At 34.1% G+C, this 17,436-nt stretch overlaps 1 protein-coding gene across 2 annotated transcripts in view; it reads right to left on the minus strand.

Annotated features, from left to right (window-relative positions):
* Positions 1-472: 472 nt before the first annotated feature.
* Positions 473-17,436, minus strand: part of LOC112777359 (probable glutathione S-transferase) — a 64,226-nt gene continuing 47,262 nt past the window's right edge. Inside the window, exons 2-3 of one of the 2 annotated variants that reach the window (XM_072228931.1) lie at positions 1,417-1,965; positions 473-1,108 (exon numbers count right to left, since the gene is read on the minus strand). In XM_072228931.1, the coding sequence (XP_072085032.1) occupies positions 749-1,108; positions 1,417-1,725 (669 nt within the window). In that variant the 5' untranslated portion in view covers positions 1,726-1,965 and the 3' untranslated portion in view covers positions 473-748. The remainder of the gene's footprint in view (positions 1,109-1,416; positions 1,966-17,436) is intronic. The other variant, XM_025821709.2, reaches the window with a different exon arrangement.

Consider the following 17,436-nt stretch of genomic DNA (forward strand, 5'->3'; position numbering starts at 1 on the left):
CTCCCTCACTTATTTTTTTTATCATCAAACAAATTTCATAATTACCATCAATCATCTACCGTAGCTGGTGATAATTGATTGTGTGGTTTACGTGTAGCTTTTGTGATAATTAAAATGAATTTGATAAGAGTTAGAATATAAATAGTTTATAATTTTTATATTTTATGTCGTTTATTTTATAGTTTGTTTATGACTTTTGAGTTATGATTTACACTTGATGTTATATTTATTTATTAAATTTGTTACTATATTTACTATATTAGTTGGATGCTTTATGACAAAAAAAGTTGTTTATATAGATAGATTTTATAGTTTATTATATTTGTAATTTTTCTACATTTTTTTTTGTACATTTTTAGATAATCCGTCATTTCTGCTATTTTTTGCAATGCTTTATGGTGAATTTTTAGCTCACCGCCATCTGCAATAAAAAATTATGATTAAAATTAATTCATATTAGAATTAAACCAAATTCACTAGTAAAACTACTTATATATTATAAGAAGTAAACCAAATTCTACTAAATGAAAAAAACTTTTTAAATCCACATGTTACATAATAAATTCCAACCTAATTCTAAGAGGTTTGAGAATGATTTAAAAGGAAACCTAATTCATTATTTTAGGAAAAACAGTAAACTCAAACTCTTATTATATCTAACTTACAAGCTCAGTAAGTCAGTAAGACTAACACAACAAAAGGTTGGAGTTTGGGAATATAAAGAAACAAGCATATTGATGATGACTTCTTAGGAAGATGCCAACATCCTCTCCATGATAGGCTTTGTAGTAGCCACCATTTTCTCCCTATCAGGGAAGTTTTCTTTGATGACTGGGGCATTCTTGAAATTATCAAACCATAAATGTATGAGAGGGAACTTTTCAGCTACTAGGATCTTCACTTGTTTAATATCTTCTGCAGTCACAAAAAATGTGAAGAGTGATCCAATAGCTATGTCCACAATGTTAATTTTGTCCCCACCAAAGAATTTCCTCTTATCAGCTAAGCAATGATCTTCAAGGACTTTGAAATTTCCCCAGATCATTTCTACAGCCTTCTCTTTCTCCTCAGGCGTAGTGCTTCGGATGAGTGCTGGCAGTGCAGGAACCTAGTATAAACGTTAATCCATTAATTATTGACGACATTAAATCAATATAATTATTATTTGTACATAGAAAGCTAGAATCTTGTTAGGGATCAAGCGCCAAAAAGTTCTTGCTAACATTGTTAGTTCAAAGATTGTAATTGAATTTTATATTTGATATAAAAATGATAAGACAGGAAATGGAAAAATATAAAATTTTCATACATTTATTTTTATCTTAAAACAAAATAAACTTTTATTTCCATATTTGCAATCGTATCCAAGGAGTTGAAAGCACTAACAAACACAAATAATAGTTTCTAAAATCTTACCATTTGTTCAGAATATGCAACCCAAAACCTTGCTTGAGCTCTCTCATAGGGATCATGAGGGACCAATGGATTCTGTGGCCATAACTCATCAATGTATTGAACAATGATCATGGACTCACAAATGGGTTTTCCACCATGAACAAGCACTGGAGTCTTCTTATGCACAGGGTTGTATTCTAGAAGTTGAGGACTCTTATTGTAGCGATCTTCTTCAATGTTCTCATATGCTAGACCCTTCAACTTCAGGGTCCATACCACCCTCATCGTAAAGGGACTATACCAAAATCCATGTAACTTCAAATCTTCCATTTTTGTGTTGTGTCACCTCCTCACTCTTGCTCGCTTTATATCGTGCGAGCTCAGTCATCTATGTGGCTTGTTCACCAAGTTCAAATAAGAGATTTTTTAATAAAATATCTGAAGTAGTCTTGGTTGATTGTAATGGTCAACTTGAATATCACCTTTATTAATTGAATTTGTTTTATGCAATGCACTCTCGGAAATAATGGTCCAGGAAGAAATGTATATATAAATAAAAACGGAAGCTTCCTGGATCCCTCGTCTTTTCTGGGAGTCTGGGGTACGTCCTAATCTTATAGCAGGGAAGGTGAAGAAATTTGATTTCCCTTTGTTTAGTTTGATAAAATAATTTTTAAATTTTAAAAATATTATAATAAATATTAATATAAAAATTAAATTTAAATATTAATTAATATATAAAATTATATAAATTTTTTAATTTTAATAATTTTAAATTATTTTTAAAGGTATATTTTATCTTTTAAAAATTACAAGCATAAGTATATAATATTTTTTATCTATTAAACATAAAATAAAAAATTTATAAATTTTATTTAAATTTAATTTTATATATATGAATTTGTATCTTTTTTATTTATCAAACATAAAATAAACATGAAAATTTTTTAAAACACAAATATCTTTTCAAAAAATTTTACTAAACTAAGGCTTAATTTGGTAAATTTATTAAATTCTTTTGAAAAGTATAAGTATTTCATTTTATGTTCGGTAAAACAAATAGCTCATCTACTTGTACTTGTAGTTTTTAAAAGTTAAGAAAGCTTTAAAAAAAAAACTAAGAGAATTTTTTTAAAGTTGGTTTTTATTTATCAAAATTAAAAATTTAATATAATTTATTTTTTTTCAAAGATAGATGTATTTTATTTATAAATTTGGATCTTCTAAATTTTGAATTTTCACTTTAGAAGATAAAGTGTGATTTCTCACCATTTATTTTATAAGTGAGACCAAGAGAAGATATGAGAGAGAAACTATTCAAGGGAGATATCACACTTTACATTCTAAAGTGAAATTTAAAATTTAGAGGATTCAAATTCTTTATTCATTGACTGAGGCTATGGGGTCCATGTTAGCACACATAGCAAAAGAAAGAGAAAATTTCCAAAGTTCATTAAAGCGTGAATACAGCAACAAAACACGAATGAAAGAGAAAATAGATTAGGAAAAGAAAATTGATTGCGAACTAGAAATTGGAAGACAACTCATTCACAAGCTTCAAGCATGACTCCACTGTTGTTTCTGGAGGGATCAATTCTTGTTCAAAGATCATGCTGTTTCTGAATTTCTAAATTTTTTAGCACAATGTTGCTAACAACACCAACTACGATGACTCACCATGTCGAACTCTGAAGTGCTCAGATCTCTCTGACCAGACCGACCAAAAGGAAGGTGAGTTGTTGTTGACAAAATTTATGGTGATGGAGATTGTATTCCACACCTCTTTTACTTTCTCGCATAAGAATAGACAATGATTGATCAATTCTGCATCTTGTTGGTAGGAATGACATAATGGGAAAATGGAAGAGAAGCGCTGGTTGAGCAGGTCAAGGACGGGGAGCTTCTCGTACATGCTTCTTGAGAGAAAAATCTTCAATTTTGGAGGAAGAGAGAGTCTCCACATTTGGCACCATATTTCTTTACGTTGAAAAATTTCTGGGCAAAATTCTATTGGAGAGTGCTTGAAATGATACTCCACTTAGTAACCAGCGCTTGCTTCATATTTCTGCTTCGAGTTGCATTCCATTGAAGTCTATCTTCACCTTCTGAGATTGTTGGCTGACTAATTTCAGGTAAGAATAGTTGATTAATTAGATTCTGATTCCAGCTTCTATTGGGTAATATTAAATCTTTTATCCACATAATGTTATGTCTCTAAATTTCTGTGATAGTTGAAGGAGGGATTAGGAATGGATGATTGAGAGGGAGCCAAGGGTTAGTGAGAATTTGAATGTTGTTGTCATTGCCAACTTGCCAAATAAGCTGCTTTTTGAGAATTGAACGACCTTCTAGAACACTCTCGCCATCCCCAAGTAGGTAAGTTACCCGTCTCTACTTTCATGATAGAACTGTATCTATAGTATTTCTTTATAGACCTTGGCTATAAGAGAATCTAGTTGGGTAGCTAGTTTTCAGCAATGTTTAGTAAGCAATGCTAGATTTTGGGCTCGTAGGTCTTTAAATCCGAGACCGCCTTTTTTTTAGGTCTTGACATAAGATCCCAGCTTACTCAAGCCATTTTTCTTTCTGAACCTTTTTGATCCCACTAAAATTGAGATAAAATACTATGAATTTCTCTTATTAGGGAGTCAGGGAGTTTAAAGCAAGACAAAGAGTAAATAGGAATCGCCTCACCTACTGCTTTTATCAAAATGTGTTTGCCAACTGATGAAAGGAGTTTCCTTTTCCATCCTTGAACCCTCTTCCTTACTTTTTCTTTAATGGAACTGAAGTTGCTTTCTTAGAACGTTGGATAACCGAGGGCAATCCCAAGTATTTAACTTGGGCTCCTATGTAATTACTATGCAGTCTATTTGCCAAGCTCAATCGAACCTCCCTAGGAGTGTTATTGCTGAAAAATAAAGATGATTTATCCAAGTTCACCTTTTGGCCACTCACATTCTTATAATTCAAAAGCAGCTCCATAATTTTTTTACAACTATCCTCATTTACCTTACAAAATAGAATTGAGTCATCTGCAAAGAGAAGGTGATTCATTATTGGGCATCTTTGATAAATTTGAATACCTGAGAGGATACCATTTTGCTCTGCCTTGTTCAGAAGGTAGGAAAAACCTTCCGCACAAAATAGAAAAAGATAGGGAGATAGATGGTCACCTTGACGGATACCTCTATTTGGCTTGAAAAAATCATAGGGTTGTCCTTCAACAACGACAGAGTAAGAAACAGTTGTCATCACCTCTTGTATCCAGCCAATCCATCTTGAGTCAAAACCAAGCTTCTCTAGCATAAACCATAGGAATTGCCACTCAATTCTACCATATGCTTTGTTCATATCAAGTTTCAAAGCCATCTCATTCACCAAACCCCTTTTCTTAGTCTTCAAGTAGTGCATGCATTCATGGGCTATAAGAATATTGTCAGAGATTAGCCGACCTATCAAGGCACTCTGTGTTGGACTAATCAGATAATTCATGAAACTCTGGAGCCAATGAACCAATACTTTAGAAATAAATTTGTAGACAACTGAAGAAAGGCTTATAGGTCTAACCAGGGACATTACCTTTGCATCTGAAATCTTAGGAATTAGGAAAATGTGGGTGTGGTTGAAGCTTTTTAATATTCGACCACCAACAAAGAAACTTCGGACTGCTTTAAAACCATCTTCCGCTACTATATCCCAATAAAATCGAAAGAATTTAGAAATGAATCCTTCATCACCTAGGGAACTCTGGGGATGGACACTAAAAACAGCTCTTTTAACTTCCTCCATTAAGACTGGATGCAACAGTCTACGGTTCATGGCAGGGGTAACTTTAGCACCAAGCTCTTCAAATAGAGGGCCTGGATTAGTATTGTTAGTTGAAGTGAACATTTTCTTAAAATATTCCTTGGCAACCATAGCAATCTCTCAATGAGTAGTGACATAACTTCTATCATTCTTTTTCAATTTCAAGATTTTATTACTCCAAATTTGAGATTGGTAGGATTGATGGAAGAATTTAGTATTTTTGTCACCCTCCTTCAACCATTTTATCCTTGATTTGCCTTTCCAATAGCTCTCTTCTCTGGAATACGCCACTTCAAGTTCCTTTTCCAGCTCATTCAATTGGTCTCCGCCATTAATTCCTGCTTCTCTGAGGGCCTCAATCCTATCAAGGAAGTTCTTAATATCTTTTTTAGAATTGGATTTGAATGCTTGTTACTAGACCACTAATTGATGATGACATGTTTTTATTTTTTGTGCAAGAATAAACATTGCTGAACCCTCAAACCTTCAACTCCAAGCAGCAGTGATAACATTTCTTATTTCCTCTATTCCACACCAACGAATTTGAATCTTCTTTTGGACTTCTCCATTTGAGGATTAGTATCCAAGAGGAGTGGCGCGTGATCAGACCCATTTTCCAACCATCTAATCACTGAAGCATCAGGGTAGATATTCAACCAGCCCCCTGAAGCGAGCATTCTATCCAATCTCTCGGCAATATGCTCCGAACCCCTTCTTTTATTTGATCACGTGAATGGTCTCCCTACCATGCCTAAGTCCATTAACCCATTTCCATCAATAAAATTAGAAAACTCAAACATAACAGCCCAGGATTTAAGATCTCCTCCCATCTTCTCTTGTTGACTCACAATGGCATTAAAATCTCCAAAAACAATGCATTTTCGGGTAGTTGTTGGACGATTGTTGAGATCTCTTCGAATTGGGTTAGCCTTTCATGATCCAAACAGTTTAAGTGAACATCCACCAATCCCCATGAAGAGTTATTAGATGTGTCATTTACCCTTGCAGCTGTATAGTAATTTTCATTAGCAATTACTTCGAGATCTAGGTCTTCTTTCTAGGCCAGAACTGTTCCTCCTGCTGTCCTAATTGGATTAGTAATCTTCCAATTCATGAATCTGCAGCTTCTCAATTTCCTTTCTACTATGTGAGATTGATTTTTAGTTTCACAGATAAACACAACCTCGGGGGAGTGGGATTGACATATCCCTTTAAGATTCTGGACTGTCAGGGGTCTCCCCAAACCCTAACAATTTCAACTTAGTAGCTTCATAGGGCTTTGGATGCCATTTGATGGCTGGCACCCTCCACCTCATTCTCAATTAATCGCTCTTTATCTAAACACGTTTTTTTCCAACTTCCTTCATTCTCCTTTCCACTATTGCTTCTCTTATTGCCAACATACGTCTTGATAATATTGTCTGTTATTCTAGCTAGCTGCTTCAGTTTCACTTTTTTGTTTTTGCATTATCTTATATTTTCAAAAGTAGCCACATATTCCTCAGTATTCATTCGAATAGATAGCTCTCTAAGAACATTTAGCGAATCAGCACTTGAATTAGTGTTAGCAGTCTCCACTTCCGCATCTTTATCTTCCTGCATGTTAGAACTATTTGCCATTAATTGCTTGGGGGCTGGTTACTGCTTTTTGTCCTCCATACTTAGGCTGGAAAAGCTCTCTAAAAACCACATTGGAGCTGGTTTCTTCCTTGGTTGTATAGGAGAATGACCATCAGCTCTAGATGTTCATGAATAATCATATTTTCGCCTTTCAACTCTCCTTCCAACCTGATCCGCCTTGACCCAGTCCCCTATACTCTCCTGTTTAATCTGATTTTTAGATGAGTCTTCCAAGAATAATTGACAATTTCTTGTCTCATGTCTAAGGGAGGCACAGTAAGTACAAAACACACCAATACGTTCATACCTCAAACCTACCTCCAGAGGTTGTTGATTAGGCCCCATCAGTTTCATGCTATCTCTTAGCTTTTTATCACCCTCTAGTTCCACCTTGGCTTTGATAATCCGAGATTCTTTGCCTTTGACCTAAAAAAAAAATCAATGTCAGAGATGGGGCCTAATTGACTCCCTAATTTACATCTAACTTCCAGGGTTTTAAATTGTTTTAGTAAACCTCAGAATCGAACCCACATAGGGAGTGTAGAGATCATTATTTCTCATGAGTCCTCACCCTCCTCCCAATGCTTAACGTGTAGGATGTAATTCTTAAAGAGTCATGGGGAGCTTCTTTCAATTTTCAGCATATCTGTTTCTTTCTCAAAGAAAAATTGAAATTGATTATTACCTTTGCTCACTACTCTAAAGCCTTCAGGTCTACCCCAAATAGCATGCATTGCACCTTCCATTGTTCCAGTAGAAAATAATCTTTCCACAAAGATTCTTCCTGAAAGACTCTTCGTACATGCTTGTACTCTTTCCGAGATGTCTTCTTCATCAAGGATAACAATCTTTTTCTCCTCGCTCTCTCTGTCATGTCTAGAACGCTCAGAATCAGATTTAAGATCATCCATTCTGTTTGCTAATCAAAATTCTGATAGTAATGGCTTTGTAGAAATTTGTTTGTGATGTGTTATATGAAAACCCTAACGGACACTAAAACCCTACTAGCAGAACACTAGGGACCCTAATAGACACAGCACATAAGTCTAATATAATTTTATACATTAATTAATATCGAAATTTAATTTTTACATTAATATCTATTATAATATTTTTAAATTTTAAAAATTATTTTACTAAACATACTTGTTGTTTGTACTTATTAAAAATTATTTTTAATTTAATTTATTAAATATATATTCTATAATTTTAAAAAGTTTTTTAAAAAAAATTAATTTTTATAAATTCTTTTTAAAAAATAAAAATTTTACTAAACTAACCCAAGTATCTCGAAAGCTATAATTTTTAAACAACAAACTTTCTGGAAATTATTTTTATGATAGTAATAGATTTGGTGCTCTAATTTTAAATCGTTAGATTTTCTTTCTAAAACTAAATAAACATAATTAACAATATGTGTACGTATGAATATGTTTATTTTTATTATATTAAATTAAATTTTTAATTTAAATTATACAAAATTGATAAGTTTATAATTTTAAATTATTTGATAAAATTATATTAAAAAGATAAAAATTAAATTGATAGGATCTCATTTCTGACAAATTATATCGATTTTACTCATCTCTGTAGTATTAAGATCTCTGTCCACATATTTTGATAACTGATATACACGTTTTTCACGAAGAGGCCAAATTTTTTTTCTTATAGATCTTGATTATTGAGCATCGGATATTTATATATTTTAAAAGCATCCACAATAATCAAGATGTAGTTTAATATTTAAATATTTAAATTCCCTCAAAATTATATATATTAATAAATTAAGTATTATTTTATTTATATGTAAAAAATTCTGAAAAGTCAAAGTTCAAAAAGTATTTTAGAGAAATAGATATGTGATTGTTAATAAAATTCTTTTAATAGTTTATTATTGTGTGTTAGATATGTGAATAGTAACATAAAAAGTATTTTTCATAAAAATTATTAAAAAATAACTTTTACAATATTGATGTATTAAATATATAAAAAATCTAAAATTTTTATACCATTCAATTTTAAAATTGAACAATAAAATTTTAACAAAATATTATTTTTGTCTTTAAAAAAAATTTTCACAGAATAAATTTAAAAGATAGAAATAATATTTTGGTTACCCAAAGATATTTTAGTTTGATAATACTTATGTATTTGATCTAATTTTTTATTAGAATATTTGAAAAATTATTTAAAATGTATATATAAAAATAAAAGATAATGGATCATTTGTTTTTCAATTTTTAATTTTTTGTCATTCATGTAAAAGAATTACTAAAAAATATTTACTTAACATAAAAACATAAAATTCAAAAATGAAAAAAAATTTGTTTTTAATATAACTTTTACTTTAGCATTCAATTTTTTACTTTTGTTTGTTTATATTTTACTTTTAGACGTTGAAGTATTAAATGTTCAAAAATGTATTTTAGAAAAATAAATTTTTACTGGATTTAGTTAATAATTTAGTTAAAGAGTGTCTTAAAATTTTGATTGTTTCAATACAAAAAATTTGGCAGAATTTTAGAGTACTTATTTATAAGATTCTTTTGTATTAAAAAAAGAAAAAAATTCTATTATTTTGCTTACAGTCGTAAATGCTTCAATCAAGAATTTTACACACCAAAATTTAAGAAACGAATTGTTTTTTGTTCTAGACATTATTGGTACGAGTTGTGAGATGGATTAGGAGTTTGTCGATCTTGGGTGATGACATGAATTGGGTATATTTGGAGCGACGGGAATGATACCTACAAAAACACTACGTTATTTAAGTTAGAAAAGATCTAAAAGGTATACGTGAGGGTTAGGAATGTGTAATGTACACTACAACAGAGGTGTTGCTTTGCGGCGGTTTTTTCTATTAGCGGCGGTTTTAAACCGTCGCAAAATCAAATTTCACCGGTTTAGTGGACCGCCCTGGTTATTGACGCGGGAAAATAATTTTGCGGTGGTTTTTGGTAACCGCTGGTACAACCGCCGTTGAATCAGTATTTAGCGGCAACTAATTTAGCGGTGGTTCTAAACCGCCGCAATATACAAATATTAGGATTTAGTCATTTTTTACCGGCGGTTACGACCCGCCGCAATGTAATTACAGTTTTTTAATTTATGACTTTCGTGGCGGTTATAAAACCGCCGCTAATTCCAAATCAAATTAAAAAAAAAAGAATTTTCCTTTTAAAAAATGCTAATTTTTTTTGGTTTAATCTTAAAATTATATTTTTTTTGCCATTTTTGGATTTTTTAATACTATAAATCTTAATATTTTAAAGCTATTGAATATAAACTTGTGGTAAAAACTACAAAATTAATTGAAAAAGAAAATAATATATTTATAAAAAATATCAGCATAATAAATCTCTTGCTAAGAATTACATAGTCAAATTCAAAAAAATGTTTACTTCAAACCAAAATAAGTCCAATCCTAGGATTCTATTTTTCACTTTGTCCTTCTACGGAATTCATTCTTGCAGCGATGTCTGACGGCAGCTCCTCACCCTACCTTTGAAATAGATATCACAGAGCACTCTCCATCGACTGCCTCTTTTTCTTCTCTGCTGCTGCTTTGAACCTAATAGATTACAAGCATTACAATCTTTACTGTAAGTAGAAAAATGAAAGGAAGTAAACTCAGGCACACAAGATTATGAAATATAACAACAATGAAGCATTTTATCATATATCAGTTGAGCAAAAACATTCTTTTAAATCAACATAAGAATAAAAACAAAAGAGTAAAGTATCATTTTTGTCCCCAACATTTGGGGTAAGTCCCAAAATTTTCCCTAACGTTTCAATCGTCCTATTTAAGTCCCTAACGTTTCAAAACTGACTCAATGTTGTCCTGCCGTTAGGGATCCGTTAACAGAATTGACGGCGGGACAAAATTGAAACGATTTTGAAACGTTAGGGACTTAAATAGGACAAAAACGTTGGGGACAAAAATGGTACATAGAAATAAATTTTAATTTTATCCTTCAATAATATCAATTTTTTACTATACATAGTATTCAATTATTTTTAATCACATCTAAGTAAATTACACTTAATCATATTACTTTCATTTTAGATAATAATTTTTTTTATAGTTTTACTCTTAAAAATGTTTAGTTATCATAAAATATTTGTAGAATGACTAGTATATAAACTTGCAGAAAAGAAAAAAATAATATATATACAATAAAATATAAATGATACCTTTTGTCTCTAATGTATAAAAATTCTTTAAAATTATAAAAAAATAAATTTATTTAAAATGAAAATAATGTGATTAAGTGTAATTTATTTAGATGTAATTAAAAAAAATTGAATACTATGTACTGTAAAAAATTAATATTATTGAAAGATAAAATTAAATTAAAATTTATTTTTATGTATCGTTTTTGTCCCTAACGTTTTTGTTCTATTTAAGTCCCTAATGTTTTAAAAGCGTCTCAATTTTGTCCCGCCGTTAATTCTGTTAACGGATCCCTAACGGCAGGACAACATTGAGTCAGTTTTGAAACGTTAGGGACTTAAATAGGACGATTGAAATGTTAGGGACAAGTTTGAGACTTACCCCAAACATTGGGGACAAAAACGATACTTTACTCAAAACAAAAACAACTTGCAACCATTTCACAACAGATTTCAACATACGAATTATTTACCAATAAGTAGTAGTAGAAGTGTGACTCGAATATCAAATGTTGCGCGAGGCAGGTTTCCTCTTCCTTTACTTCCAACAGCAACACCCAATGCAATGTCATCAGTAGTTGCTCCAGTTAAATGAATTAGTGGCCAATAGAGCAAGGCAGCAGGAACACGTTCGATTAACTGTATTGCACTTGTGAGACTTGGATTTCTACCATTTTGTACATCATCTCCAAAGGATAGAGCCATAGCTGGAGGAACTTTTAAGCACAATTGAGAAAATAGTATGTCACACATTAAGGAAATAAAATAGAGGATTGAGCAAAATAGATATGATATGCTAACAAATACTCAAACGAAAGCCATAAACATCAACAAAAATTTCAAGGGGTCATCCAGATAGACAATATTCAGAATACATCATTAATCAAAAATAAACTTAATCAGTGTGGGGAGTCATTTAATTTCTTATAAATGCTTTTCATCGGACAATATAGATGTAATAAGAAAAATCAATTCCCAAATCCAAAACCAATAAATCCAAATCGATATAGACACAATATTTTAAATAATTATGAATTAGATTGGGAAGTAAAAGTGAAACCAATACTATGCAAATTGTAACAAAATTATATTAAATTTTTTATATAAATCGATTTAAATTGTCATGTATTTAATATTTATAGTCCAATTGTATGTCCATATACGAGTGTAGGAGGAGTGTCTCATAAATTGCTCTCTGCCTTAATTGTTGTCATAAGTAACCAATATAACTTACTAAATCGTTAGATCAATGATGATTTACTTTTGTCTTACTAGTTTGTACCCAATAACAGTTTAACATCATATACACCGTTATAGTAAATTATTAGACACTTGCAATGATTTACATGTAAGTTTTGAGTTTACTTTGTCAACAACAAATTAGAAAAGAGGACACAAATGCATATATTTTTCAATCAAGATATTCATGTAGAATTGATTTTCAACCAATTTATTTACCTAAATTACCCCAAAAAGAATGTACGTATATTAATTAATTCATCGTATATATCTTGCTGAGGATATATATATAAGTCTTACTCCTAATCTATCTATTTATCTATCTTGGTCAGCCTATATATAATTGTTGCTGCACATTTTAATCAGTACAAATCCCTTCAGTCAAGTTTATTATAGGAGCCAAACTGTGACCAACCTAACTACAATCAAGTCTATATATTCTAATAACTTGGGGATGTGCATTTATCAATGTATAACTTGGGGATATGCATTTATAAAAAAAGCATACCATGGTTGAATCCATAAAATGCACTTGTAGTGGCACCAATAGCAGCAATCTGTGCAACATTAAAATTTATGAACAAAGTTTACAACTTTAAAACACCCATATAATTAAAAATAGTAAAATTTCTATACTACACTCAATTGCATCCTTCACTACACTCAATTTGAACGACGTCTCTTGAAAGGGGAGCTACGTAGTGAAGATTATTGGGTACAAAAAATGAGCAAAACCAATTTTGAAGTGCATAGAAATAAAGTTCAGAATAAATCAAACTAAAAAGAAAATACCAGAATTAATGAGCAGAGTAGAAGGAAGGAGGCACTAACAACGAATAGAAGTTGAGACATTCTTGCGATAGGTCTTACCATTAACTTGAACAACACCTTTGCCTCCTGTGATTTCCTATAATGGAACAGGTGAACCTCCACGTTGTGTAGAATAACAACCATGATCAGTAATCTAAAATAGTAATGACCTAAAATGCATCATACAAATTACTCATTTTCTATAACCAAAATGCAAACTATATAGATCATTAGCAACTCAGCCGCCTGTTTTGAATTGCATAAAGTAGAAAGTGGAATCTCTACCTCGATGTTACTCAACTTGCATAAAATATTGCCAACAGTTGGATCTTTAAGCCATAAATTGCACCGACGACCTTGGCCAATGGTGAAGATAGGATCACACATAGGCTGGTGAGGAATCTGGAGAAGAAAGAAAAACAAATATGATTAATTCTAGATTGACATGACTAATGAAAACATAATCAGCGTATAATTCTCCCCATTTTAAGCCCAAAAAAAGCAGAAGATACTTCAAAGTAGATGTTTCACTTACTCATGTCTAGCACGGTAGCACCTATACATTTTATGGTGAGATCACACACAACATTACTTTTATCAAGTAATACAAAATCTTTAGTGCAAAATATCACTAACTGTGGCATGATATTGCAAAAAACAAAATTTTCTCTAGCTAGAAGAATACAACAACAACCAAGCCAAATCTCATTAGGTTGGGTGCACTAAATGAATCAAACATTGCCATCCATAGTGTCCTTATCATAGATCATATCTGCATAGAACTTTAAAACATATTCAAAACACTTGGCATATTATCGAACACTTGGCATGCAAAAGCCTAAACAATATAAAATAACACAAACAAGCATTCTTTGCAACACCAATTCAAAATTCAGCATCAATGACATAAAAACTCAACAGCATTTCGCAGTTACTCAGGAAAGCATCAGTCAATCAATTCAAACAAATTGAAATTCAAACTCAAGAAGCTCTTAACAACATGTTTAACTATGTATAAACTAACACTAATTCCAATTAGAAAATCCTAATTCTAACCTAAACTCAACTAACAGTAGCAAATAATTCTAAGCAAATCAAATCAATACTAGAATCAGCATATAACTAATCCTAAATTAACTAAAATAGAGAAGAAAATGTGATCTGAGAACCTGAGTTCAGTTAATACTAGAGTGGCTTTATTCTGATTTTGCGACTGGGAATGAGAGAGGCATGGGCGAGCTAGAGAGCCACAGGCCCACAGTGCGAGGTTGTAAGAAGGGGAAGAAGATGGTCACGGCAGCACTGGATGGTAGCTGGCGGCGAGAAAGAGAAGGCAGGAGACAGGGGAAGAGAAAGAGAGGAAGGGTTTTCGTAGTGGTTGTTCTGAAAAGATGGTGGTTTTGTGGTTCTGACAGAGACGTTGGGGGGTGATGATCGATGGTGGTGCTGCGTGGGTGGTCGAAGAGAAGATAGGGCTGAAAAAGGGGGAGTGATTCAGACTTCAGTGCTCTGGACTTCAGTGAGTGACGGGGCACTTAAAGCTGGCTCTCTTCTTTGGTTTGATTTGCAGCTGTTGGAAAGCTAACCGCCGCTATCTTAGTTCTTTTTGTAGCAGATCCCAAACCGCTACCCTATTGGCCGCTATCTTGTCAATTTACTGCGATTTGATAAACAGCCGCTAATTAGCCGCCACTATCATCCGTATTTGTTGTAGTGGTACCTGAGGGAGCATTTGAATCCCTTTATATAGTTTGAGTATGTTATCTTATCTTATCTTGTTAGCTAAGATAAGGAAAGTGTTTGAATCTGAATATTGGTTAGGATTTTATGGTTAGCAGGCCGGTTTGAGCCGCAGTGGTGTCCTAAGCCTGGGTAATCGGGTCATAACTTGCTCCGATGGGGGACCCGGGGGTCGGGTCCAAAATAGTTGCCTCCAGAGTGATAGAGTAGGCTTGCTTAATCTCGTCGTTGGAGGAGTTCGCTTCGCTGTGTGGTCGTGAGCTTGGCTCAGGGGATGGTGTGTCGTTCGTGGTTTATGGTGGAGGTCGGGAGCCCTTGAGGGGTTTAGGTCCTCTTTTGTCTGATCGTTTTCATTCCACGAAGGGTGTCCGTTAGTTGCGTTTTTCTAGGTGTCATAGTCACGCTTAGATGTGAGGGGAGAGTTTTCTTTTCTTCCCCTTTTTGTCCTTGCTTTTTCATATTTTTAATTTGGAATGTTTGGCGGCCTTTTATTTTCCTTTGTTGCAACCGTTCCCTCTTCTTTTTCTAGTAATCTCTTTTACTGTCTTTGTGAGATCATTTCTATAACTTTTCCCTTGACACTGCATTCGTCTGGATTGTTGGTTTTTGCTTGTGCTATTTCTGTCTCTCGGACTTGTCACAATTCCTACTTTCGACTTTTGAAAACCAGGTTGGTGCCTTCATTACTATGTTCCTCCCTTTTTGTTTTATTTATTTTTTATGTTTTTAATTTGCCTATTTCTTTGCATTTTGTTTTTGGTTTGTTATTTTTGTGGATATTCCTGCATTTAGCGATGGGAGAATGCTGATAGAGACTGTTGCATCTTAGTGTAGTTTCAGGGATTCAATGGGTTTGGTAGTTTGTTTGATTGTAGTTTTAGATATAGGTATGAATTTCCCTATTTCTACGTTTCTGGGTAGTGGGCTAACAGTGGTGCACCTATTTGGATATAGATATGGTGCGACAGAAGGGAGTTCAGAGGAACCCGGGTCCTATCCTCCCGACAGAGGGTATGCCGAATCATTACCATTGGGTAACGTCTGATGTGTCGGGCACGCCTTCTTGACTGGACGAGGGGGACCTCCAAAGGCTTCGAGATGAAGGGGCCGTATTGGGAGGTGGTGAGGAGGTGAGGTAGCATGAATTGGTGCTCGCTGACAAAAACGAGAGGGTTTACTACCTCAACTTGCATTCCCCTCGTGTCTTGGACTAGATTTGGGTGCACGAACCCATGTTCATCAAGTTAGGGGTTCAATTGCCCTTGTTCGAGCTCCAAATGTCGCTTCTTAACCGGGTTTCGGCGGCGCCATTCTAGCTACATCCAAATAGCTGGGTAACTATTGGACCTTCAAGCTGGTGTGTGAGTTTTTAGAGACGCTGGCTCGGGTTGAGGTCTTTTTATTTTTCTTCTTGTGCACTATTCTGCATAAGGAGGGAAAACACTAGAAAGGATACATCTCTTTTTGAACCCAGACAAACCAACGAATCTTTGACTTGTTCGAAGTTTCATTCCATGGCTTCAGGGTGGAGTACTTCAAGGTCTGTCCTATTGAGGGTTGTTACCCCTTTTGACTTTCAGAGCCAGGGCTTCCTATATGATGAGGGTGACCTATGAGGGATTGTCCCCTGAAAATAAGGAAATTGCCGACGTCTTGTTGGTGCTTTTCGGGGACCGGCCTCTGAATCCTCAGGGCGTGATGGGGATCTGGAGGCAGGGAGGTTTTATGTTGGTAGGTTCCTTGTGTTGTGACTTTTGTGTATTTGTATTTCGATCTTGTAACTTGTTATTTTTCCTTTTCTCTTTATTTTGTAGTTGGCATGGCTGATGATGTTGTAGCATTTGAAGACTGCTTTCATGGATACTCTGGAGGCTGGAGTTGAGGGGTCCTCCCAGTAACCCCTCCGGTGACCTCTATTCCCAGTTTGTAAATGGTCCCGCAGAAGATCTTCCAGCAGGAGGTCACCGGGGATGATGATCTTCGGGAGATCCCGATTCCAGAAACTGATAGAAAGTGCAAGTGAGTTGAAGGTGTTGGTCGGGAGGGGGTCAACACAAGGGTGGTCACTCCTTTGATGGTCTCAATTTCATTGATTGGCACCTGTTGCCCAATACTAACGAGTTTTTCAAAGATTGCGATTTGTCTGGCTAGGCTAAGTCATTGTACCGAGCCTTCCTCTGCTCTGCTGCCATTATTCGAAAAGCCGATTTTTCTTTTTTGCAAACTATTCATCTGGATGGGAAGTTTTAGTAGGCTTAGGTAGATTTAGGCGTTCTGAAGAGGCAGTTGGAAGTGGATGAGATTGCCCGGGTAAAGGCGGCCAAGGATGTCGAGGATGCGAATGTCGAGATCCTAAGATTATTAGAGCTGGAGACCGAGTTGTCAATTTAGGTTGCAAAGGTCCAAAAGCTGGCTGCTGATGCAGAGGCTGCGGCTGCTGCTGCCCATTTCGAGGCGGAGGTAGTGAAGGCCTAAGTGAAAAGTTTGAAGAAACGGAATGCCAATTTTCTAGCTGTTGCTTGGATGGCCATCACGGCTACCGAGGACGCCCTGAAGGCTCAAGTCCAGGTTTTGGCTCCAGACATGGATGTATTCGTGATGGGAGCCTTTTGGACTGTAAAGGATGGCCAGATCGTAGACTTGGAG

The sequence above is a fragment of the Arachis hypogaea genome, chromosome 19, assembly GCF_003086295.3.
Source record: "Arachis hypogaea cultivar Tifrunner chromosome 19, arahy.Tifrunner.gnm2.J5K5, whole genome shotgun sequence".
NCBI lineage: Eukaryota > Viridiplantae > Streptophyta > Magnoliopsida > Fabales > Fabaceae > Arachis > Arachis hypogaea.